Source organism: Oncorhynchus mykiss, chromosome 22 (assembly GCF_057628025.1).
Source record: "Oncorhynchus mykiss isolate SJ-2025 chromosome 22, ASM5762802v1, whole genome shotgun sequence".
Classification (NCBI taxonomy): Eukaryota; Metazoa; Chordata; class Actinopteri; order Salmoniformes; family Salmonidae; genus Oncorhynchus; species Oncorhynchus mykiss.
The window spans coordinates 52000596-52027956 of NC_143043.1; the positions used below are offsets into that span (position 1 = coordinate 52000596).

General features: G+C 42.3%; 1 protein-coding gene across 2 annotated transcripts; it reads left to right on the forward strand.

The window, feature by feature from the left end:
* LOC100136162 (glycogen synthase kinase binding protein) lies at window positions 1-26865 on the forward strand. 2 transcript variants are annotated; one of them, NM_001124446.1, is given in 12 exon segments: window positions 86-121; window positions 871-1065; window positions 8239-8366; window positions 8530-8639; window positions 9233-9429; window positions 13795-14037; window positions 14140-14420; window positions 14749-14961; window positions 15123-15225; window positions 17682-17826; window positions 17828-17832; window positions 17835-18194. In NM_001124446.1, coding segments are annotated over 11 exon segments (1902 nt in total). In that variant the 5' UTR covers window positions 86-121; window positions 871-893; the 3' UTR covers window positions 18140-18194.
* Window positions 26866-27361: the final 496 nt, after the last annotated feature.

Below are 27361 nucleotides of genomic sequence, written 5' to 3' on the forward strand. Positions count from 1 at the left end.
GGAGGTCACTTTCACTTTCAGTGTCTGCAGCCTTTAAATAGCCTGCTGCTTACTGCTTTTGCCATCATTGCCATATTGGTTTGCAGAGGATCCTTGACTCTCAGCGAAACTACGAGTATACGTGAGTATCAAGCCTGACTTTAACCTGACTCTTCTGATTTCCAAACCCACAGGTATTCATGGAAATGATCTTCAAATTCTTCGCTGGTTGACCTAATCCTGACAAATTGACTCCATAAGAGCTTGGACAGTGGTGTTTTTTAAAATGATTTCAGGGACCACTTTCCTATTGATTGTACTAAAGATACCAAACTGAAAAACTCTGATCGTTGTATAATTATGAAGAGACATTTATAACATTTGTCACCCCAGGCGTTCCTTCATGATCAATATTTTTTAGAGTTTATCTATATCAGCTGCCCCACCCTGATTTGGCTGTAGAATTGTTCTCATGTCGTATTATCACTCTGGCAGAAAAACACCAATAGCAATAACAAACCTGTGTCAAATGATCTACTAATGATGATCTTCAGTCTTGACCTTGATATTTTGAATCAGGCATGTTAGTGCTGGATTACAGTAGAAGCCTGTATAAACCTGGACCTTGATATTTTGAATCAGACATGTTAGTGCTGGACTACAATACAAGCCTGTAGAACCAGTCACTACTGGACTGGAGCAGGAGATCCCTGCATTAGAATTGTATCTTAAGATGCTGTCAAACTATTTACTATTTATTATTGTTACAGATCATTATTAGAAGTAAAATGGTTTATAATGACCAAATGTGTTGTATTTTGCTATTGACATGATAATGAATAGCATTATAGAGGTAAAATAAGTATTAATGATGATTAACTTGCTTTTAAGCGATCTTGTGAAGCCACTTGACCATGGACTCCCCAATGTGCCTTGTTAAAAACGCTGACGGAGAGCTCTGCGTAGAACCAGAGGCCATCGACTACCTGATGGGACTGAAACAGAACGTCGTAGTTGTGTCTGTGGTCGGGCTGTATCGCACCGGAAAGTCCTACCTCATGAACAAGCTGGCTCAGAAGAGAAGTGGTGAGAGACAAATATATCTTACTTTACAAACAGGTTTGGACATCATCTGTGCCTCAGTCTTTTTTGGTACCACAATCCATTAAGTTTTTATTTCTTTCATCACATTCCCAGTGGGTCAGAAGTTTACATACACTCAATTAGTATTTGATAGCATTGACTTTAAATTGTTTAACTTGGGTAAAACGTTTCGGGTAGCCTTCCACAAGCTTCCCACAATAAGTTTGGTAAATTTTGGCCCATTCCTCCTGACAGCTGGTGTAACTGAGTCAGGTTTGTAGGCCTCCTTGCACGCACACACTTTTTCAGTTCTGCCCACACATTTTCTATAGGATGAGTTCAGGGCTTTGTGATGGCCACTCCAATACCTTGACTTTGTTGTCCTTAAGCTATTTTGACACAACTTTGGAAGTATGCTTGGGGTCGTTGTCCATTTGTGATCAAGCTTTAACTTCCTGACTGATGTCTTGAGATGTTGCTTCAATATATCCACATAATTTCCCCCCCTCATGATGCCATCTATTTTGTGAAGTGCACCAGTCCCTCCTGTAGCAAAGCACCCCGACAACATGATGCTGCCACCCCCGTGATTCACGGTTGGGATGGTGTTCTCCAGCTTGCAAGCCTCCCCTTTCTCCTCCAAACATAACAATGGTCATTATGCCCAAACAGTTCTATTTTTGTTTCATCAGATCAGAGGACATTTCTTCAAAAACTACGATCTTTGTCCCCATGTGCAGTTGCAAAACGTAGTCTGGCTTTTTTATGGCGGTTTTGGAAACGTGGCTTCTTCCTTGCTGCGTGGCCTTTCAGGTTATGTCGATATCGGACTCGTTTTACTGTGGATGTAGATACTTTTGTACCCGTTTCCTCCAGCATCTTCCCAAGGTCCTTTGATGTTGTTCTGGGATTGATTTGCACTTTTTACACCAAAGTACATTCATCTCTAGGAGACAGAACGCATCTCCTTCATGAGTGGTATGATGGCTGCGTTTTCACATGGTGTTTATACTTGCGTATTATTGTTTGTACAGATGAACGTGGTACCTTCAGGCGTTTGGAAATTGCTCCCAAGAATGAACCAGACTTGTGGAGGTCTACAATTTTTTCTGAGGTCTTGGCTGATTTTTTTTTATTTTGTCATGATGTCAAGCAAAGAGGCGCTGAGTTTGAAGGTAGACCTTGAAAAACATCCACGGGTTCACCTCCAATCGACTCAAATGATGTCAATTAGCCTATCAGAAGCTTCTAAAGGCATGACATAATTTTCTGGAATTTTCCAAGCTGTTTAAATGCACAGTCAGCTTAGTGTATATGAACTTCTGAACCACTGGAATTGTGATGCAGTGAATTATAATTGAAATAATCTGCCTGTAAACAGTTGTTGGAAAAATTACTTGTGTCATATGCACAAAGTAGATATCCTAACCGAATTGCCAAAACTATAGTTTGTTAACAAGACATTTGTGGAGTGGTTGAAAAATGAGTTTAAATGACTCCAACAGTGTATGTTAACTTCTGACTTCGACTGTATATATTCATTTGTTTTAACTAATTTCCGTGTTTTCTCTATGAACAAAAATGCCCGTGTCCTGAGGAAAGGATAACAATTTCAAACTCTCCCAAAATGTGGTTGTAAAAATGTTTTAAAAATTATCTTATTGTAATATTTGTGTTGTGGAGAAATGACCAGGCAGGAGACTGTTACAGTTAGTTTTCGTTTAGTCAAAACCCCTCGTGCTCTACAGTTCCCGGCACCCCAGTGCGCATGTGCATTTCCTATTAGGTGTAGTAACGTAACACTGCCGTAATGCATTACTGCTTAGTAACAGCACAGTAACTAATATAAACAGCTGCAGATCCCAGATACTACACTTATGTGGTTCCTGACAACAGCCCTCTGTGACGTCAGGGAGTATTTCTCCCAAAACTGTGATTCCTTAAAAACGTGTGCAGAATTTTGGCCAACTCAGATTTTTCTAAAATCTTAAATGAATCATGAAGGAGCAGGGTCAGCTTTACCATAAGGACCCCTTCTTCATGACCTCATTACATGTTGTGAAACAAGACCACTCACGGTCTGGAAAGTTCTCTACTTTTGATAGATTTAAACAAAAGTATTGAAATCTGCTTCTGAAATTCCTTTCTCGACCTTGAAATTCCTTTCTCGACCTTGAAAGAGAAGTCAAACTGAGATGTCAAACAAACCTAATTTTTCCTGGTTAGTCTGTTGTCTATAAAGGTTGTTACATTGTAACTACATAGTAATTCAACATGTCACCTCACTTTAGATTAAATTGCTTGCTTCTGGGTAAGTACATTTTAAATACATATGTATCCCATGTAACAACATTGTAATTACAGAGTTGGTTGTTAAATATTGTTATAAAATTGTAATTACAGAGTTGGTTGTTAAATATTGTTAAATATTGTTATAAAGTAATGCTAGTAATATATATATTTGTATATAAATATATATATAATAATTGTATACTTAAAACTCAGTGGTGGGCCGTCAGGGCCAGCAAGGCCTTCTCTGCTGGCCTAAACATCATCAGAATATATATATATTTTTAAATATATTTTCCCACAAATATGTATTAAATTACTCCCCAGAGTAAGATTTATACTCTTCATTTCATAGCTTTCCTCTTGGTTGCACTGCTTCCAGCCCCAGGTTGAGATTTGGAGGGCTGGTCTTTATATTAGATCTTTTATCCAATCATATGCAGCCATCATGTGTTGCCAGGGGTCTAAAATCTGCCCTCAGGCCTTCAGAATCAACAGTGCGGGCGCTTGTAGCTTAAAGGGAATGGAAATGAACATTTTGTGTCAACCAATCAGCTTTAGAGTTGGCTATTGTACGCCTGCTGGCTGGCTCCAGTGTTACACAGGAGCCAGCTAGCAGGCGTAGTGCATGCACGTCTTTTGATTGGATTACCAATATTGAGAGGCAGGTCCTATATGGGCAGGTCTATGCAGAACTAGGAAACTGAATTTGAAAACTTAATTTGCGTACTACTAAGCTGTTTTTTCAACCCACAATGGCGGAAGGAGGAGAAGATATCGATTTGGTCGAGGATATAATTATAACGCCATTCTCAAGACGAACTTTCCAAGAAAAGTTAGACATTGTAAGGTGAGGTCGCCCGACGCCGACGCTACAAAGCCTGTCACAGACGGGAAAGGGGTTCGTTCGTCACTTTCAAAGTTCCAACTACGAGCGCTATCAATGGCTCACAGGCTCCGAGAAGCACTGCAAACTGTACTGCTGGGAATGCAATATTTGCAAGTGATCAATTTGGTGTTTGGAGCCACACTGGCTTTGCGAACTTGAGTTGTCTAACCAAGACAGCAACGAGACACCAAAGTACAGCTGGGCACTTACAAGCAATGGTGCTTTTGAAAACTTTTGGGGACACCCGAATGGATCTACAGCTCAACGAACAAGCGCGCAGGGCAACGGAGCTGCACAATGAAAAGGTGAAGAAAAATAGGGAAATATTGAAAATACTTTTTATTTGGACATAAAGCTCAAAGTTTGTGGACCAGAAATGGATAGAAGAAGAATTTTAATATAACTCTGTTGCACTCGACTATGTTCTTGCCTATTAGTTGAACTGTACTGTATTGTACTCTTCACCTGCAATTCTCTAAATAAAAATGTTAATTTCAAGGTGACGCAACACCTGGTTATACTGCGTTTCTGTCTAAATGTATAGTGTCTAGAGCCATGGCATCATAATGATGGTAATAAGAGGTGGATTAATTTGGGTGGGACTGTGTAGGACCTCACTGAAGGCCCAGGCCCCAGGCCCACGGCACGCCACTGTTAAAACTTCTTATGGCTGAGATCCCGCTAACGGGATCGATATGACAACAGCCAGTGAAAGTGCAGGGCGCCAAATTCAAAACAACAGAAATCTCACAATTAATATTCCTCAAACATAGAAGTATTTTATACCATTTTAAAGAAACTTGATAACCTTCCCTGTTATTGTAATGGTGAGAGGGTAGCATGTCTTGGAGGTATGATATAAAATGCTAACCTCCCCTGTTATTGTAATGGTGAGAGGGTAGCATGTCTTGGAGGTATGATATAAAATGCTAAACTCCCCTGTTATTGTAATGGTGAGAGGTTAGCATGTCTTGGAGGTATGATATAAAATGCTAAACTCCCCTGTTATTGTAATGGTGAGAGGTTAGCATGTCTTGGGGGTATGTACTTCCTCACTCATCATTATTCACGATTCATTCAGGACTATGCGTAACCATGGTAGCATCCACATTAATGTAGAAGTGTTTACAAACATATACTATTCTTATTAACAACAAAAGTGACACAAATATGACACAATACATTATTTACCATTTAATTCAAAGTGAATTTTGTCCCAATACTTTTTGCCCCCTAAAATGGGGCAACTATCTCCCCCTCCCCCCTAGCTCTGGTCTGCACTAACTAACTCTGGTCTAGGGCTTTGCTAGTAGTTAGCTAGTTCTGGTCTGCAGTAATTCTGGTCCACACTAACTAACTGTCACACCCTGACCATAGTTTGCTTTGTATGTTTCTATGTTTTGGTTGGTCAGGGTGTGATCTGAGTGGGCATTCTATGTTGGATGTCTTGTTTGTCTATTTCTATATCTGGCCTGATATGGTTCTCAATCAGAGGCAGGTGTTGGTCATTGTCTCTTATTGGGAACCATATTTAGGTAGCCTGGGTTTCACTGTGTGTTGGTGGGTGATTGTTCCTGTCTTTGTACCAGATGGGACTGTTATAGGTTTTCTCACGTTTGTTGTTTTTGTTAGTTATCTCATGTGTAGTTTCTTTATAAATTAAAGAACATGAATAACCACCACGCTGCATTTTGGTCCACCTCTACTTCACCTAAGGAAAACCCTTACAGAATCACCCACCACAACAGGACCAAGCGGCGTGGTAACGGGCAGCAGCAGGAGCAGCGCGAGAGAGACTTCTGGACATGGGAGGAGGAATTGGAAGGAAAAGGACCCTAGGCACAGCCTGGAGAATATCGCCGCCCCAAAGAAGAGCTGGAGGCGGCGAAGGCGGAGAGGCGCTGGTATGAGGAGGCAGCACGGCGGCGTGGATGGAAGCCCGAGAGTCAGCCCCAAAAATTTCTTGGAGGGGTGGCACACAGAAATTGTGGTGAAGCCAGGTAGGAGACCTGTGCCAACTTCCTGTGCTTACCGGGGGGCTGGAGAGACCGGGCAGGCACCGTGTTATGCTGTGAAGCGCACGGCGTCCCCAGTGCGGGTGCATAGCCTGGTGCGGTACATTCCAGCTCTGCGTATCGGCCGGGCTAGAGTGGGCATCGAGCCAAGTGCCATGGCTTACATGGCACCAGCCTTGCGCACGGTGTCCCCGGTTTGCCTGCATAGCCCAGTGCGGGCTATTCCACCTCGCCGCACTGGCAGGGCGACCGGGACCATTCAACCGGGTAAGGTTGGGCAGGCTCGGTGCTCAAGAGCTCCAGTGCGCCTGCACGGTCCGGTCTATCCGTCACCACCTCCACGCACCAGCCCTCCGGTGGCAGCCCCCCGCACCAAGCTGTCTCTCCGGCTCATCCTTACAGGGGCTCCCGCGTGTCCAGCGCTGCCGGAGCCTTCCTCCTCTCCAGCGCTGCCGGAGTCTCCCGCCTGTCCGGCGCTGCTGCCGGAGTCTCCCGCCTGTCCGGCGCTGCTGCCGGAGTCTCCCGCCTGTCCGGCGCTGCTGCCGGAGTCTCCCGCCTGTCCGGCGCTGCTGCCGGAGTCTCCCGCCTGTCCGGCGCTGCTGCCGGAGTCTCCCGCCTGTCCGGCGCTGCCAGAGCCTTCCTCCTCTCCAGCGCAGCCGGAGTCTCCCGCCTGTTCGGCGCTACCAGAGCTCCCGCCCCTCATTCCAGAGGCACCAGAGCTACTCAGTCCAGCGCTGCCAGAGCCTTCCTCTCCAGCGTTGCCGGAACTTCCCGTCTGCCCAGCGCCGCCAGTGCCGCCAGTCTGCAAGGGGCCGCCAGTGCCGCCAGTCTGCAAGGGGCCGCCAGTGCCGCCAGTCTGCCAGGGGCCGCCAGTGCCGCCAGTCTGCCAGGGGCCGCCAGTCTGCCAGGGGCCGCCAGTGCCGGCAGTCTGCCAGGGGCCGCCAGTGCCGCCAGTCAGCCAGGGGCCGCCAGTGCCGCCAGTCAGCCAGGGGCCGCCAGTCAGCCAGGGGCCGCCAGTCAGCCAGGTGCCGCCAGTCAGCCAGAGGCGCCAGAGCCCCTCAGCCCAGAGGCGCCAGAGCCCCTCAGCCACGAGCCCCTGCCCCTCAGCCAAGAGCCCCTGCCCCTCAGCCAAGAGCCCCTGCCCCTCAGCCAAGCGCTTCCGCCCCTCTGTCCCGAGCTGCCCCTCAGTCCAGTGGGGTCATTTAGAGGGGTCGCCGTGGTTAGGTGGCCACGGAAGCAGACAATAAGGCGGACTAAGATTATGGTGAAGTGGGGTCCGCGTCCCGCGCCAGAGTCGCCATCGCGGACAGACGCCCACCCAGACCCTCCCCTATAGGTTAAGGTTTTGCGGCCGGAGTCCGCACCTTTGGGGGGGGGGGGGGTTACTGACACGTTCTGACCTTTATTTCCTTTGTTTTGTATTTATTTAGTATGGTCAGGGCGTGAGTTGGGTGGGCAGTCTGTTTGTTTTTCTATGTTTTGGGGTATTTCTATGTTTCGGCCTAGTATGGTTCTCAATCAGAGGCAGGTGTCATTAGTTGTCTCTGATTGAGAATCATACTTAGGTAGCCTGGGTTTCACTGTGTGTTTGTGGGTGATTGTTCCTGTCTCTGTGTTTGCACCAGATAGGACTGTTTAGGTTTTCGCACATTTATTGTTTTGTTAGTTATTTCATGTCTAGTTCCTTTATTAAAGAACATGAATAACCACCATGCTGCAATTTGGTCCGCTTCTCCTTCACCACAGGAAAACCCTTACATACCTTCTGTTCTGTAGTAGTTCTGGTCCACACTAACTAACTCTGGTCTTGGGCTTTGCTAGTAGCTAGCTAGTTCTGGTCCGTACTAACTAACTCTGGTCTAGGGCTTTGCTAGTACCTAGCTAGTTCAGGTCTGCAGTAGCTCTGATCCAGCTCTGTAACAGTGTTATAGGCTGGTTTAATATTTATACTGTAAATGTCCTCATCAATCTCTGTTGATTTAGGTTTTGCCCTTGGAGCCACCATCCAGTCCAAGACTAAAGGCATCTGGATGTGGTGTGTCCCTCATCCTGAAAAAACAGACCACACCCTGGTGCTGCTGGATACAGAGGGACTGGGGGATGTGGAGAAGGTGGGAGGTCAAAGTTCAATCTCTTTACAATCCACATTACATATTCACATTCCTTCATTTACCAACAAAGCACAGTGAACACATACTGTATCTGCACCCTCATTATTTAAACAAGATGATTACTTCGTCGGAGATCCGATACATGTTGTGATACTTGTTTCAGGGGGATTCTAAGAATGATGCCTGGATCTTCTCGCTGGCCATTCTGTTAAGCAGTACTCTGGTCTACAACAGTCGAGGGACCATCGACAATGATGCTGTGGAGAAGCTTCAGTATCCTTTTGGTTGAACATTTGGCTCCATTCTTGTGGACATAATCTGTCGTGGTATTTGATATGATAGTTTGCTTGTTTGTTAGGCTTTTGACAGTCATCTCAGCCATATTAGTGGTAGCCTAGCTAATTGTGATGAACATTTTCATGAATTTGTATGTACATTTTAACATGATTTAATTGTAGGCTAGACCTAATCAGTGATATGGTAGATCATTTAAATGTTCATAATTCACCAACTAAATATGTTCCATTTAATTAAATATACTATATGCATGTTGCATATGTCGTGTTTATCAGTGCTACGTAGTCATTTATTTCTCTGGAAACTGTAAAGGGTTTGAGAAATCTCAGGATGCCGGTTCCTGTGATTGATTCTTAGCTTCAGTGAACATGAAGAGCTGATGTGGACGAAAAGCAAAGTCGGTGACTTTCAAACAAATGGCGTTACTGTGTCAATTGAAATCTAAACTGAAAATTACTTAGTTTGTTTGTTTGTAATTTCCCTGAAGTTCAAGTCCCTGTACAGAAACTGTCCATGACACTGACATGAGCTTTGGGAAATGCTGTATCAATCCTCAACCGGTCCTACAGATATGTGAACGACCTGACAGAGAGGATCAAGGTAAAGTCTTCCACTGTCGATGAGGAGGAAGGAGAGGGCACCCAGTTTATGCAGTTCTTTCCTAATTTTGTGTGGACCGTCAGAGATTTCACTCTACAGCTCGAGATCGACGGCAGGGAAATCACTCCAGACCAGTATCTGGAGAATTCCCTGCAACTCAAGAAAGGTGATTTTCATTCAGATAAACCAGGTAGTTTGAGACCTAGATGCTGATTGGCTTAAACAGCATTCCAGCTGTATATCAGACAATATACCACGGTATGATGCAAAGTGTAGCCTTATGACTATAACTACTGTTCCCTGAAGGAGTACTCTCGCGACTTTGGCTGAAGGATCTACAATCATGCCTGACAAGGCCAATGAAATCCTGGGACTGGGAGAGATTCTTCCACCAATCTTGACAACTGTGTGTCTGAATGTGGAGATGGGACACTTTTCATCTAACTCATATGTGGGAGACACACCAGTTTTTACACTCGTGAACACTGTGGATCTCAGTTGAAAAACCTGTGTTCATGTGCCAAGGTTTGCCTAAAGCCTAGCCCACTCTGGGTACACAGGCTCTGGCTATCAGTGATGAGCCTCACTCGGTTTAGGCGGTAAGATGCGTTCTGGCAACCGGCTGGCACCCAGTGCTGGAAGGCATGCATTAAAAAATAGACCAAGGGGAAAAGCCTTATCATGGAGGTTACCCTACAGACCAGTCATAGCTACTGGTGACAAAATACCTTGTAACATACCTGGGAATGGGACAGACAGCTGTTGTAACAGACTGGAGCAAATAGTAATTCAATATAATTCCCAGGAATGAAAAGAGTTGAGGTGCGGGAAGCAAAAGGGGCTCTGGCAAGGAAGGCTAGCTAGCATCTTTGACTATTTAGAATAACCAAGCGAATTTAAGCTACGTATTCTTAACAAGAGAGCTACCCCAGCAACTCAACTGTGGGCAGGAAGGAAAAGCTAGTTATATGCAGCGCTTGGTTAGCTAGCCCAGTCTCGAAAGTCCAGGTAGGAAACGGTTTACTGGGGTGGGACAGGAACGTTCATCAACATGTCTGGGAAGAGAGGCAAACGGTGCTTGACCGAGGCAGACACAGGCACCGAATCTGTCCGACCTCTCTCTTCAAGTAGCCTCACCCTAACTGGTGTGAGAGCACACAGGAGCCGCCCTCTCTCTTCAAGTAGCCTCACCCTAACTGGTGAGAGAGCACACAGGAGCCGCCCTCTCTCTTCGGGTAGCCTCACCCTAACTGGTGAGAGAGCACACAATGAGCCGCCCTCTCTCTTCAAGTAGCCTCACCCTAACTGTGGAGAGAGCACACAGGAGCCGCCCTCTCTCTTCAAGTAGCCTCACCCTAACTGGCAAGAGAGCACACAGGAGCCGGGTGGGGGCGCGGGTAGGGCCTCGCTTTGAGTCGCACAATCACACCAGCGTGATTTATTAACTTCAACCCCTTTTAAACATTGTGTGTTTGAGCTACATACTCCTTTTTTTGCATCAGATTTGTCTATTCCTTCTTCATCTGCAGGAACCAACCATTAACCTGTGTGATTAATGGGGGCTGAGATAGAGTGGAGTTTGTGTGACACGGGTGGGTCCCGAAAACAGTTCTCCTCACAAAAAAACATCTGTAATGTCCAAACAGTTTGAGCTACAGACTATTATGACCCTGATATGAAAAGCTGAGACACTCACAAACACACACATGTAAGCTACCCAAGAATTGTTAGAAGGTAAGGGGTTCTTCTACATAGAAGACCATAGTAAATCCCAGGACATAGTGTCTATAATACTGTTAGGGGTTCTTCTACATAGAAGATCATAGTAAATCCCAGGACATAGTGTCTATGATACTGTAAGGGGTTCTTCTACATAGAAAGAGCGTGGTAAAACACTTCAATGTGATGCTAAATATAAGATCAAGCAGATGAATGAAACAGGTCAGTGACGTTTAAGATTTTTTTTGCAAACGAGAGTTTCCATTGGACAAATGCAGGTATGTTTATCCCCGTTTCTTTCCATTTAAGAAATGTTTTTCAACAGAATCTGCGGAATTAATACACCCTTGACCACACGCAAACACAGTTCACTTTCATAGGAGCCACATACAAACAGTATGATTCTTTTGCACATTATAATATATATATAATATATAATTCCTTCTCGCATCTCCTAACACCTTTTCCCTTTGCTTGTAGACTTCAGTGCACAACACATCAGCTGTCTAGCTGACCAGGCAAAAAAAGCCAAACCTTCATATCATAACCGCTAACCGCTACACATAGTCGACATCGTTATCACCATATTAGCTAACGTCATAATCAACATACAGTGCCTTGCGAAAGTATTCGGCCCCCTTGAACTTTGCGAATTTTGCCACATTTCAGGCTTCAAACATAAAGATATAAAACTGTATTTTTTTGTGAAGAATCAACAACAAGTGGGACACAATCATGAAGTGGAACGACATTTATTGGATATTTCAAACTTTTTTAACAAATCAAAAACTGAAAAATTGGGCGTGCAAAATTATTCAGCCCCCTTAAGTTAATACTTTGTAGCGCCACCTTTTGCTGCGATTACAGCTGTAAGTCGCTTGGGGTATATCTCTATCAGTTTTGCACATCGAGAGACTGACATTTTTTCCCATTCCTCCTTGCAAAACAGCTCGAGCTCAGTGAGGTTGGATGGAGAGCATTTGTGAACAGCAGTTTTCAGTTCTTTCCACAGATTCTCGATTGGATTCAGGTCTGGACTTTGACTTGGCCATTCTAACACCTGGATATGTTTATTTTTGAACCATTCCATTGTAGATTTTGCTTTATGTTTTGGATCTTTGTCTTCTTGGAAGACAAATCTCCGTCCCAGTCTCAGGTCTTTTGCAGACTCCATCATTCTTCCAGAATGGTCCTGTATTTGGCTCCATCCATCTTCCCATCAATTTTAACCATCTTCCCTGTCTCTGCTGAAGAAAAGCAGGCCCAAACCATGATGCTGCCACCACCATGTTTGACAGTGGGGATGGTGTGTTCAGTGTGATGAGCTGTGTGGCTTTTACGCCAAACATAACGTTTTGCATTGTTGCCAAAAAGTTCAATTTTGGTTTCATCTGACCAGAGCACCTTCTTCCACATGTTTGGTGTGTCTCTCAGGTGGCTTGTGGCAAACTTTAAACGACACTTTTTATGGATATCTTTAAGAAATGGCTTTCTTCTTGCCACTCTTCCATAAAGGCCAGATTTGTGCAATATACGACTGATTGTTGTCCTATGGACAGAGTCTCCCACCTCAGCTGTAGATCTCTGCAGTTCATCCAGAGTGATCATGGGCCTCTTGGCTGCATCTCTGATCAGTCTTCTCCTTGTATGAGCTGAAAGTTTAGAGGGACGGCCAGGTCTTGGTAGATTTGCAGTGGTCTGATACTCCTTCCATTTCAATATTATCGCTTGCACAGTGCTCCTTTGGATGTTTAAAGCTTGGGAAATCTTTTTGTATCCAAATCCGGCTTTAAACTTCTTCACAACAGTATCTCGGACCTGCCTGGTGTGTTCCTTGTTCTTCATGATGCTCTATGCGCTTTTAACGGATCTCTGAGACTATCACAGTGCAGGTGCATTTATACGGAGACTTGATTACACACAGGTGGATTGTATTTATCATCATTAGTCATTTAGGTCAACATTGGATCATTCAGAGATCCTCACTGAACTTCTGGAGAGAGTTTGCTGCACTGAAAGTAAAGGGGCTGAATCATTTTGCACGCCCAATTTTTCAGTTTTTGATTTGTTAAAAAAGTTTGAAATATCCAATAAATGTCGTTCCACTTCATGATTGTGTCCCACTTGTTATTGATTCTTCACAAAAAAAGACAGTTTTATATCTTTATGTTTGAAGCCTGAAATGTGGCAAAAGGTCGCAAAGTTCAAGGGGGCCGAATACTTTCGCAAGGCACTGTAGTTAATAGAAGTAAGGTGTTACTAAATCAGCTACATTCATGCAGTAACGTTACAGTTAACAGTCAGCAAGCAGTTTAGCAGTTAAACCGGTGGGCCCCGGTGGCAATAAATTAATAAAACCAAAATCTTACATTGGAAGAGTTCCAGTGTTGGATAGACATTCAGCTGGGTAACATAGCATCCCTTGCTGTTTTAGCTGGTTGTTTGAGTAGGATAATCTAACTAGCTGCATTCACTAGCTAAGTGAAGGTAGAAAAAATATAAGAAGATGTAGCACTCTATCACTCTATCGCTTCTCCTTCATTTTTAAAGAAATACATTTGTTTAAATCTGTTAAACTATTGTCTTTCTCTTTGAGTCAATTAATCACCACACTTTATACACTGTAGTGCTAGCCAGCTGTAGCTTATGTTATCAGTACTAGATTCATTCTCCGATCCTTTGATTGGGTTGACAACATGTCAGTTCATGCTGCAAGAGCTCTGATAGGATGGAGGAGAAAGGAGATATTATTGGGACACACCCAAGATCTGCATGTACTATAAAATATAGTAATGTCAATGTTATCTTTCAGGTACTAGTAAAAAGATCAATGACTACAACTTCCTGCGAGAGTGCATCCGGAACTTCTTCCCCTCACGCAAGTGTTTTGTGTTCCCCTCCCCTACAACTCCTGACAACATGCACCGACTGGACTCCATGGACGAGGCTGAGCTTTCTGGAAGCTTCAGAGAGGTCTCAGATACTTTCTGCCGCTTTATTTTCCAGGAGAGCCGTATGAAGACTGTTATAGGGGGACACACATTGACTGGAGAAAGTGAGTCAGACATCCACCTACAGGACAGTATGTGAAAAAGAGAGAGGTTTTCCTAAATATTTAGTGCCACATGTTTTTCCTCCCACCTCTATCTAATTGCAGTGTTGGGCCACTTGGTCACCACCTATGTGGAGACCATAGCCAAAGGCAATGTGCCCTGTCTGGAGAATGCTGTGTTGGCCATGGCTAAAATTGAGAACCAGGCTGCTGTGAATGAGGGCCTGGCGGTGTACCAGAAGGGAATGGAGGATGTGAAGGCCTTATTCCCAGTGGACGTCAATCAGCTGTCAGAGAACCACCTTCAATCAGAGACCCAGGCCACAAAGGCATTCATGAAGCGATCCTTCAAAGACGACAATGGGGAATTCTTGAAAGCTCTGGCGGTATGGATCATCATTCTAGATCTGTGCCTGGTACATGATTGATAAGCTTATGCAACAAAAGTATAATCATCAACAGCAACACCAATGACACCAGGTGGAATATGGCCAATCAGTGCAATTCCTCAATCAATTAACTTATTGAGACAAAAGAACACTACTGTGAAAATCATTGCTCAGATTAGATGTTTAATCTTGGATTAAAATTACACTATATTGAATAAAAGCCTAATATAGATATGGAGCCAATATGTAACAATTACTCACTATAGTAACATGGCATACCGGGGTTCACATGTCTGAATGTGAAAATTCCCAATAAATCTTTCAGGAGGCCATTGTCAACCACTCCGACGACCTTTTCAAACAGAACAAGGATGCCTCCGAGAAGAAGTGCAAGGCCCTTCTGGAGAATCTCTCTGCTCTGATGGATCAGGGGATGAAGGAGGGGACGTACGCCACACCAGGAGGCTATGGGCTTTACTGCAATCACCATGACAACATAGTGGCACAGTACCGGGCTGAGCCTAACAAAGGAGTCAGGGTAAGAGCTGGAAACCAAACAGCAACATCATAGTTTTAGAGAATCAAAAACATCCATCATTAGTCAGTAATAAACAATTTAGTATTTCAACTAATTTCAGTCAGCTGGTTACGGTTTGAATCAAAATCAATACAACAACCTATAAGACCTGTTTTCTACAGGCTGAGGAGGTTCTGGAGCAGTTCCTGAAGGACAAGAGTGCAGAGTCCTACTCCATCCTGCAAGCTGACAAACAACTGACTAAAAAAGAGAAACAAATCCAAGGTAAGCCACACCTCAATCTTTTTTTTCTTCCAATTATAAAATAAAAATCCACTGTGTTAGGCTAATGTTCGGAAGATTGAAACAAGACCAGTGGCTCCGCCCTAATGCCAGGCCCCGCCCAAAAATACAACTTTAAGTATTATGGAGTAGAAAGTATTATTGGTGGCCGACTCGAACATTTAAATTATGACAGATTTCATGAATAAGATTTTTGCTAGTATCTGCTATTTTGAATGATATGATTCTTTTCCAGTGCCTTCAGAAAGTATTCCCACTTTTTCAAACACAGATTCAACCACAAAGACCAGGGAGGTTGTCCAATGCCTCGCAAAGAAGGTCACCTATTGGTAGATGGGTAAAAATAATTAAAGTAGCTGCTGAATATCCCTTTGGCCATGGTAAAGTTCTTAATTATACTTTGGATGGAATTCACCCCGTCTTTACAAAGATACAGGCATCCTTCTTAACTCAGTTGCCGTAGAGAAAGGAAACCGCTCAGGGATTTCACCATTAGGCCAATGGTGACATTAAAACAGTTACAGAGTGTGGCTGTGATAGAAGAAAACAAAGGATGGATCAAAAACATTGTAGTTACTTCTCAGTACTAACCTAATTGACTGAGTACCACTCTCCACATTTTCAAGCATATTGGTGACTGCATGTTATGGGTATGCTTGTAATTGTTAAGAACTTTGTAGTTTTCAGGATAAACAATAAATGGAATGGAGCTAAACACAGGTAAAATCCTAGGGGAAAACCTTGTTCAGCTTCCCACCTTTCAGCAGGACAATAACCTCAAACGCAAGGCCAAATCTACACTGGAAATTCTTATGAAGATGACAGTCACAGTTTAGGCCGAGTTAGAGTTTGGACCTAAATCTGCTTGAAAATCTATGGCTGGAAATGGTTGTCTAGCAATGTTCAACAACACAACCACTTTGAAGAATTTTGAAAATAATAATGGGAAAATATTGTACAATCCAGGTGTGGAAAGCTCTCAGAGACTTACCCAAAAAGACTCACAGCTGTAATCGCTGCCAAAAGTGATTCTGTTTTGACTCAGGGGTGTGAATACTTATGTAAATTAGACATTTTTGTATTTCATTTAAAAAAAGTTTAAAACATGTTGTCATTGTAGTGTGTAGATGATTGAGAGAAAAACATATCTTTAATCCACAACAAAATGTGAAATAAGTCGAGGGGTATGAATACTTTCTGAATGTACTGTATACCAATCTGGTGCCCGACTAACTAGCGCCATAGGGATATCCAAATTGAACCCAAATTTACCACAGGCAGCTGCATTCTGATTTGATGATTACCTGAGTGCTGCCAGCAGTGGGCATGTGGGCAGGATTGAAACAAACCCAACCTTCATTTACATCTGTTCTGTGCGAGACTGACTTCATGACCATAATTATCCTTTTTACGCTTTTTACTACATTTTAATAGTAGAATAAATGTTGGACTCATATCGATGCTTCATAGGCTGTTTTCTAAATGAGAAGTCTGTTTTTTACAGGCAGTTTCTCTTTCAAATCAAGTGGAATAGACCAGGTCCTAGCTATGAAGCAGCCCACCACTGCAAAGCACTGAATAATCGCCCCTCTTCAAACTTCATACATGCAATATGTGCTGTTGTGGGTAATTTAGAGTGGTGATAAAGTTGATTTACAAAATAACTCAAAATGTGTTTGCCTGGTCCAGCAACGATCATCTCGCCCATTTGTTCTTTGATTAATTCTTAAAAGTATAAAAAAGTATAAAACATGTTTTTTAAATAAAATATTGAATTTGGCCTTTACTACTATAGCCCCTAGAAACACATTAAATAGAGCACTCTGAAATAGCAAAAAAAGTTCATCAAAACTGAAATCATAAGGAATAAGGTTTTGAAATATCTGTCCTAAATCTAAGTGATATAACAAAGCTCAGGGGGAAAAATATATATATAGGTTTTTTGGGACAAATATTTAACAATTGTTTTTGTTGGCAAAAAGCTACTTCCTTTTTTAAACTGGTACCGGGATACCTTCAGATGAGTCCCGTGACACTTGTGGTCGTAGAGCAAAATGGGGAATGCCATCGTGTTGGTGGGAGTCTCCCCTTTCTATGGTCATATTAGTTTGTAGGCTAAACCGTTCGATGTTTTCATGAGAAGACCCGTTTTTCTGGATGTCTCCTGATCTGACAAACAGCGCTGTAGATCTGCCCCTTTCCACCTTCTGATGAGGAACGGTGACATAGATGGATGTGGTGGATTGAGACGCAGCCCAATGCAAATATAAATTTTGCTTAAAACGATCAGATTTTAATGGGTATTATTTTATTATGTTACTTAGATTGACACACTGTTGGCCAATAGACTCTAGAGGGTATTAATGTGTATGAATCTGTATGAGAAAATGAGTTGTCCAGTTGTCCTACTTCTTTCTCTCTCTCCTTGGCTCTTCCAGCTGAGAAGAAGAAAACAGCTGAGTTGGAGCAGGAGAAGGCAGCATTCAGGGAGCAACAGGCAGAGATGGAGCGCACCATTGAGAACAATCGCATTAGCCAGGAGAAGTACTTGAAGGAGATGAAAGAGATGATGGAGAAAGAGAGGAAGCAACAGCAGCAGGAGTTCAACAGGACGCTGGAACGCAGAATGCAGGAGCAGAAAGATCTCCTGGAGAACGGCCATAAGGAGAAGGCTGAGCTAATGAGACAAGAGATCTTGGAGATTAAGAAGAGGGATGAATTGGAAAGGGAGACCAATACCCAGAATCAGAAGGGTCTGATGGAATTCTTAAATCAGCAGGCTGAGGGACAGAATAAACAGATGGAAATGTTAATGAGGGAGCTCAACAATAGATCACAGGCCCCTGTACAAGTTGTTGAACGACTTGTTCCTCAGCAGCCCTGTATCGTAATGTGATCTACTCCACCTTGAATTCTTGACTATGAAAAGTAAACTGATATTGAGTCTTGAAGTGTTGAAGTGTTTGTCTTCTATGGCCATCATTCTTTTTTATCTAACCCTGCTGGTTATCTATGAAAGCTGATGTGAAAAGGGCTTTATAAAAAACATTTGATTGAGTGACCTCTTGTGAACCCTCCAAACCCTTAACACTCCACACACAGATCGTGAGAATCTTTCAGATAAATGCTATAAGCACAAGACTGGGATCATGATCTCGACCCCGAATCCAGCTTAGTCATCGTCGTCTTTGTCGTTTTCTTAAACCAGCAAATTGAATAATAACTAATGGTTTGTGATTAGAAAATGTATAAGAACAAGTAAAACTTCAGCACACAACATCCAGTGGGTAAGCACTCTACCACTAAGGGAAAGGTTAGTTAGAGCAACACAAGTCCGTCTCGTTTTCCAATTGTTTGATTTAGTAGCGTGAATCGTTCCTGTTCACACCAAAGAGAAGAGCAGAATAATTGGAAGAATGTATCCGAGTTTATGATAGCAATAAGGCACCTCGTGGGTTTGTTATATTTGGGCTATATACGGCTAAGGGTTGTATACAGGGACTCTGCGTGGCGTCGTAAATTAGAACAGCACTTAGTGTCACGTTCTGACCATCGTTCGTGTGTGTTTTCCTTGCTTTAGTGTTGGTCAGGACGTGAACTGGGTGGGCATTCTATGTTGGATGTCTTGTTTGTCTATTTCTATGTCTGGCCTGATATGGTTCTCAATCAGAGGCAGGTGTTAGTCAATGTCTCTGATTGGGAACCATATTTAGGTAGCCTGGGTTTCACTGTGTGTTTGTGGGTGATTGTCCTATGTGTCGTTGTTCATGTCGCTGTATTTAGTTGACAAGTATAGGCTGTTTCGGTTTTCATTACGTTTATTGTTTTGTAGTGTTTTGTGTTTATTTCATATTTACGTTTATTTTTTCATTAAACATGGATCGCAATATACACGCTGCAGTTTGGTCCGACTCTCCTTCACCACACCTAGACAGCCGTTACACTAAGCCATGGTATTTGGGCCATGTACCTCACTCTCTCAGGCCTTAATTGCTTAAATATACCTCACTCTCTCAGGCTGTACTGCTTAAATATGCCTCACTCTCTCAGTCTGTACTGCTTAAATATACCTCACTCTCTCAGGCTGTACTGCTTAAATATACCTCACTCTCTCAGGCTGTACTGCTTAAATATACCTCACTGTCTCAGGATGTACTGCTTAAATATACCTCACTCTCTCAGGCTGTACTGCTTAAATATACCTCACTCTCTCAGGCCTTATTGCTTAAATATACCTCACTCTCTCAGGCCTTATTGCTTAAATATACCTCACTCTCTCAGGCCTTATTGCTTAAATATACCTCACTGTCTCAGGCTGTACTGCTTAAATATACCTCACTCTCTCAGGCTGTACTGCTTAAATATACCTCACTCTCTCAGGCCTTATTGCTTAAATATACCTCACTCTCTCAGGCCTCTACTATTTCCAAATTACAGTATAATCATGATAAATCAGCAATAGGCATATTATTTGTATCCATCTCGCTTTGAGTCCCACAATCACACCAGCGTGATTTAATACTTCCAACCCCTTATTTTATGAGCTACATACTTTTTAATCAGATGTGTCTATTCCTTCTTCATCTGCAGAAACCAACCATTAACCTGTGTGATTAATGGGGGCTGAGATAGAGTGGAGTTTGTGTGACAAGAAAGGATCCTGAAAACGGTTCTCCTCACAAAAAAACGTCTGCAATGTGCCAACAGTTTGAGCTACAGACAATTATGACCCCAATATGAAAAGCTGAGACACTCACAAACACACATGTAAGCTACACAAGAGTCGTTGGAAGCTAAGTTTTTTTTTAATTTAGAAGACATTAGTAAATCCCAGGACATGGTGTCTATAATACTGTAATAAGATCACATAGTTGCTGTCACAATCTCCAAACTCCACACACTTGTCACTGATGAGTTGGATATTCATTTCCCACTGAGAAAACAATTGCTGTACTTACAGAATTATTTTGAATTATTTTTTGTCTGTTAAGGCGGACCTTATTTTTTTATTGACATTCACAATATAACTCACGAATGCAACTGCAATTTTTATGTTGTACTTGTAGTCCTGGTTGTTTTAAAATGAAAATGGTAAAAACTTCATTGTGAAGCTCAATATAAGAGCAAGCAGATGAATGAAACAGTGGCGGTCGGTGATGTTTATGAGCTTGGCCTTATTTCTATTACAGCATATTGGATGACTGTCATTCATATTCCATTCACCTGTTCAATGTAATATTGATAGGTTTAGGCTACTACATGATACTTTAATGTTCCCTACACACATCATGAGGTTGCTACAACCTAGCCTATGAATGAAAGTTTACAACGTAGTGTGTTTATCCCCGTTTTGTTCCATTTCAGAAATGTTTTTCAACAGAATCGGGGGAATGAATACACCTCTGATCACACGGTAACACATACAAACAGCATGATCATTTTGTTCATTGTATAATTACATCTCACATCTATGCTCTCTCCTCCTCTCACCTTTTCCCTTCACTTGTGGACTTCAGTAGACAACACATCAGCTGTCAGTGACCAGACGAAAAATACCTTTCCAAACCAAACGAAACCTTCATATCATTGCCACTAACCGCTACACACAGCCTACATCATTGTCACCATATTATCTAACGTCATAGGTAGACAACATTGCTACTAGAACTAATGCTATAGTAAACCAGCTACAATCATCCAGTACAGTGTACAGTCAGCAAACAGTTTAGCAGTTACACCTGCAGGCCCCGTTGGCAATTAATTCATAAAACCACAAGTTTACCTTGGACGAGTTCCAGTGTTGGATAGCCATGGCCAGCTAGCTAACATAGCATCCCTCACTGTTTTAGCCTGATGTTTGAGTAAGTTAATCTAGCTCGTTGCATTCGAAAGTTTCAAAAATGCAAGCAAATATTGCTCTCTCTCTCTTTTGCATCTCCTTCATTTTTAAAGAACTACATTTGTTAACTGTTAATCTATTGTCTTTCTCTCTCTTTACGTCCATTACTCACCACACTTTATACACTGTAGTGCTAGCTAGCTGTAACTTATGCTTTCAGTACTAGATTCATTCTCTGATCCTTTGATTGGGTGGACAACATGTCAGTTCATGGTGCAAGAGCTCTAATAGGTTGGAGGAGAAAGGAGATGTTATTGGGACACACCCAAGATCTGTATGTACTATAAAATCTAGTAATGCCAATGTTATCTTTCAGGTTATGGTAAAAAGATCAGTGACTACAACTTCCTGCGAGAGTGCATCCGGAACTTCTTCCCATCACGCAAGTGTTTTGTGTTCCCCTCCCCTACAACTCCTGACAACATGCACCGACTGGACTCCATGGACGAGGCTGAGCTTTCTGGAAGCTTCAGAGCGGTCGCAGATACTTTCTGCCGCTTTATTTTCCAGGAGAGCCGTATGAAGACTGTTATAGGGGGACACACATTGACTGGAGAGAGTGAGTCAGATATCTACCTACAGTGCAGTATGTGAAAATGGATACAATTGTTAATTCTGAAATGTTTTGTGCACTAAATACAAACATACATATTTTTCCTCCCATCTCTATCTGATTGCAGTGCTGGGCCACCTGGTCACCACCTATGTGGAGACCATTGCCCAAGGCAATGTGCCCTGTCTGGAGAATGCTGTGTTGTCCATGGCTAAAATTGAGAACCAGGCTGCTGTGGATGAGGGCCTGGCTGTGTACCAGAAGGGAATGGAGGATGTGAAGGCCTTATTCCCAGTGGACATCAATCAGCTGTCAGAGAACCACCTTCAATCAGAGACCCAGGCCACACAAGCGTTCATGAAGCGATCCTTCAAAGACGAAAATGGGGAGTTCTTGAAAGCTCTTGCGGTAATGGATCATCATTCTAGATCTGTGCCTGGTACATGATTGATTAGCTTATGCAACACAATTATAATCATCAACAGTAACACCAGGGACACCAGGTGGAATATGGCCAATCAGTGCAATTCCTCAATCAATTAACTTCTTGATACAAAAGAACACTACAGTGAAAATCATTGCTCAGATTAGATGTTTAATCTTGGATTAAAAATTACACTATATTGAATAAAAGCCTAATATAGATATGGAGTCAATATGTAACAATTTATCACTATAGAAACATGGCATACCGGGGTTCATATGCCTGAATCTGAAAATTCCCAATAAATCTTTCAGGAGGCCATTAGCAACCACACCGCCAACCTTTTCAAACAGAACAGGGATGCCTCAGAGAAGAAGTGCAAGGCTCTTCTGGAGAATCTGTCTGCTCTGATGGATCAGGGGATGAAGGAGGGGACGTACGCCACACCAGGAGGCTATGGGCTTTACTGCAATCACCATTACAACATAGTGGCACAGTACCGGGCCGAGCCCAAGAAAGGAGTCAGGGTAAGAGCTGGAAACCAAACAACATCAACAACGTATTGTATTAGAGAATCAAAAACCATCCATCATTAGTCAGTAATGATGACCAACATTTCAACTAATTTTAGTCACCTGGTTACGGTTTGAATCAAAATCAATACAACAACCTATAAGACCTGTTTTCTGCAGGCTGAGGAGGTTCTGGAGCAGTTCCTGAAGGACAAGAGTGCAGAGTCCTACTCCATCCTGCAAGCTGACAAACAATTGACTGAAAAAGAGAAACAAATCCAAGGTAAGCCACACCTCAATGTTTTTTTTCTTCCAATTAGAAAATAAAAATCAACTGTGTTAGGCTAATGTTCAGAAGATGCAAACAAGACCAGTGGCCCCGCACCCTAATACCAGGCCCCGCCCAAAAATACAACTTTAAGTATTATGGAGTAAAAAGTGTGTGTGGCCAACTAGAACATATAAATTATGACAGATTTCATGAATAAGCATTTTGCTAGTATCTGCTATTTTGAATGATATGATTTTATTTCCAGTGCCTTCAGAAAGTGTTCCCACCACTGGACTTTTTCAAACACAGATTCAACCACAAAGACCAGGGAGGTTTTCCAATGCCTCGCAAAGAACGGCACCTATTGGTAGATAATAAAAATAATAAATGCAGAAATGGAATATCCGTTTGACCATGGTAAAGTTATTAATTACACTTTGGATGTTGTATCAATTCAGCCAGTCTTTTCAACGATACAGGTGTCCTTCCTAACTCAGTTGCCGGAGAGGAAGGAAACCGCTCAGGGATTTCACCACTAGGTCAATGGTGACATGAAAACAGTTACAGAGTTTAATAGCTGTGATAAAAGAAAACTGAGGATGGCTCAAAAACATTGTAGTTACTTCACAATAATTATTAACTTAATTAACCTAATTGACAGAGGTAAAAGATGAACAGAACAAAAATATTCCACATGCCTCCTGTTTGCAAAAAGGCACTAAAGTTATACTGCAAATAATGTGGCAAAGAAATTCACTTTTTGTCAATGAAAAGTGTTATGTTTGGGGTAAATCTAATAGAACACATTGCTGAGTACCACTCTCCATATTTTCAAGCATAGTGGTGACTGCATCATGTTATGGGTATGCTTGTAATTGTTAACCTTTTACAGCTGCTGTCCCTGTACAGGGATCAACATCAGCGGAAATTCAGAGTGACAACTAATAGTACTCGATAAAACTCAAACTTTCATTAAAACACACATGCAGGGTACTCAGTTAAAGCTACACTCGTTGTGAATCTAGCCAACATGTCAGATATTTAAAATGCTTTTCGGCGAAAGCATGAGAAGCTATTATCTGATAGCATGCAAACCCCAAAATACCCAAAGGGGACGTAAACAGAATAATTTGCGTAGCCGGCGCTACACAAAACGCAGAAATAAAATATAAAACATTCATTACCTTTGACGAGCTTCTTTGTTGGCACTCCTATATGTCCCATAAACATCACAATTGGGTCTTTTTTTCGATTAAATCCATCCATGTACACCCAAAATGTCCATTTATGAAGCCCGTCTGATCCATGGAAAAGCACCGTTCCAAAACGCACCGTCATTTTTTTAAATTAAAAAAGTTACCTATAAACTTTGACAAAACACTTCAAACTACTTTTGTAATCCAACTTTAGGTATTAGTAAACGTTAATAACCGATCAAATTGATCACGGGTCGATCTGTATTCAATAGCAGCACGTTTGGAAATGATGCTCCATTTTCTCTCTCTCCAAACATCCGCTTGTATGGTCGATAACAGGAAGTGCCTATTTCTCATCTGACCAAGGATTTACTTCAATTTAAATGCCAGTACTGGCGACATCGTGTGGAAGCTGTAGGCATTGTAAACAGGGCCCTATCTATTTTCGCTTGCCATACAGAGACTGGCGGAGTGATTTTTTTTGTGAAAAGTTTTCCTTGGGGTTTCGCCTGCTAAACACGTTCTGTTATCGTCACAGACATGATTTAACCAGTTTTATAAACCTCAGAGTGTTTTCTATCCACACATACTAATCATATGCATATACTATATTCCTGGCATGAGTAGCAGGACGTTGAAATTTTGCGCGAGTTTTAACAAAAACATTTTTTTTTTTTTTTTAAGTTTAAACATTTTGTGATTGTAGATTATTGTTTGTAGGTAGGTGAGAAAAAAAATTGAATCAACAAAACAACAACAACATGTGGAATAAGTCTAAGGGGTATTAATACTTTTTGAATGCACTGTTGCCCGACTAACTAGCGCCATAGGGATATCCAAATTGAACCCAAATTTACCACAGGCATGGAGATCGGGTTGCGTGCAGCTGCATTCTGATTTGATGATTACCTGAGTGCTGCCAGCAGTGGGCATGTGGGCAGGATTGAAACAAACCCAACCTTCATTTACATCTGTTCTGTGCGAGACTGACTTCGTGACCAAAATGATCCTATTTACACTTTTTACTACATTTTATAGTAGAATAAATGTTGGACTCATATCGATGCCACATAGGCTGTTAACTAAATGTGAAGTCTGTTTTTTACAGGCAGTTGCTCTTTAAAATCAAGGGGAATAGACCAGGCCCTAGCTATGAAGCAGTCCACCACTGCAAAGCAGTGAATAATCTCCCCTCTTCAAACTTCATACATGCAATATGTGCTGTTGTGGGTAATTTAGAGTGGTGATAAAGTTGATTTACAAAATAACTCAAAATGTGTTTGCCTGGTCCAGCAACGATCATCTCGCCCATTTGTTCTTTGATTAATTCTTAAAAGTATAAAAAAGTATAAAACATTTTTTTTAAATAAAATATTGAATTTGGCCTTTACTACTATAGCCCCTAGAAACACATTAAATAGAGCACTCTGAAATAGCAAAAAAAGTTAATCAAAACTGAAATCATAAGAAATAAGGTTTTGAAATATCTGTCCTAAATCTAAGTGATATAACAAAGCTCAGGGGGAAAAAATATATATAGGTTTTTTGGGACAAATATTTAACAATTGTTTTTGTTGGCAAAAAGCTACTTCCTTTTTTAAACTGGTACCGGGATACCTTCAGATGAGTCCCGTGACACTTGTGGTCGTAGAGCAAAATGGGGAATGCCATCGTGTTGGTGAGAGTCTCCCCTTTCTATGGTCATATTAGTTTGTAGGCTAAACCGTTTGATGTTTTCATGAGAAGACCCATTTTCAGGATGTCTCCTGATCTGACAAACAGCGCTGTAGATCTGCCTCTTTCCACCTTCTGATGAGGAACGGCGACATAGATAGATGTGGTGGATTGAGACGCAGCCCAATGCAAATATACATATCTCTAGCTTTAACTGACAGATTTTAATTGGTATATTGTATTATGTTACTTAGATTGACGCACTGTTGCGCCAATAGAATCTAGAGGGTTTTAATATGCATGAATCTGTATGAGAAAATGAGTTGTCCAGTTTTCCTACTTCTTTCTCTCTCTCCTTGGCTCTTCCAGCTGAGAAGAAGAAAACAGCTGAGTTGGAGCAGGAGAAGGCAGCATTCAGGGAGCAACAGGCAGAGATGATGCGCAGAATTGAGAACAATCGCATTAGCCAGGAGAAGTACTTGAAGGAGATGAAAGAGAAGATGGAGGAGGAGAGGAAGCAACAGCAGCAGGAGTTCAACAGGACCCTGGACCGCAGGATGCAGGAGCAGAAAGATCTCCTGGAGAAGGGCCATAAGGAGAAGGCTGACCTAATGAGACAAGAGATCGAGGAGATAAAGAGGAATAATCAATTGGAAAGGGACGCCAGTACCCAGAATCAGAAGGCTCTGCTGGATGAATGTAATACATTGAAATGCTCAAAAGCTAAACAAGATGACTCTTGTACACTCTTGTGATCCACTTCGAATGCCCGACTCTGAAAAGTCAATTGATGTTGAATCTTGAAGCGTTGAAGTGTTTGTCCTCTACAGCCATCGCTGTTTTTATCTCTCCCTGCTGGTTATGTATGAAAGTTTTAACGTCTTGAATATCTATCTGGCATTCATGGCCACATGAGCCTGGTTCCTCTCTCGGTTTCTTCATAGGTTCCTGCCTTCTAGGGACTTTTTCCTAGCCACTATGCTTCTGCCTCTGCATTGCTTGCTCTTTATGGTTTTAGGCTGGGTATCTGTAAATCACTTTGTGACAACTGCTGATGTAAAAGGTCTCTATGAAATAAATTGTATTGAATGACCTCTTGTGAACCTTATATCTTAATACTGATATCCGGGATGCAAACTGTCTCTAACCAGAATAGAAAGAGGTGGAGGCCCCGGTGCACAACTGAGCAAGAGGTAAAGTACATTAGAGTGTCTAGTTTGAGAAACAGACGCCTCAAGTCCTCAACTGGCAGCTTCATTAAAAAGTACCTGCAAAACACCAGTCTCAACATCAACAGTGAAGAGGCGACTCCGGGATGCTGGCCTTCTAGGCAGAGATGCAAAGAAAAAGCCATATCTCAGGCTGGCTAATAACAAGAAAAGATGAAGATGGACAAAAGAGCACAGACACTGGACAGAGGAACTCTGCCTAGAAGTCCAGCATCCCGGAGTCGCCTCTTCACTGTTGACGTTGAGACTTGTGTTTTGCGGGTACTATATAATAAAGCTGCCAGTTGAGGACTTGTGAGGTGTCTGTTTATCAAACTAGACACTCTAATGTACTTGTCCTCCAGTTGTGCACCTGGGCCT

Excerpts from the sequence above, each read along its gene's own strand:
- LOC100136162 (XM_090215068.1), top strand. The coding sequence starts at position 894 with ATGGACTCCCCAATGTGCCTTGTTAAAAACGCTGACGGAGAGCTCTGC. Across the intron at positions 1,066-8,238 it reads GCTGGCTCAGAAGAGAAGTG|GTTTTGCCCTTGGAGCCACC; the intron begins GTGAGAGACAAA and ends CTGTTGATTTAG. Across the intron at positions 22,104-22,433 it reads AGTTCTTGAAAGCTCTTGCG|GAGGCCATTAGCAACCACAC; the intron begins GTAATGGATCAT and ends TAAATCTTTCAG.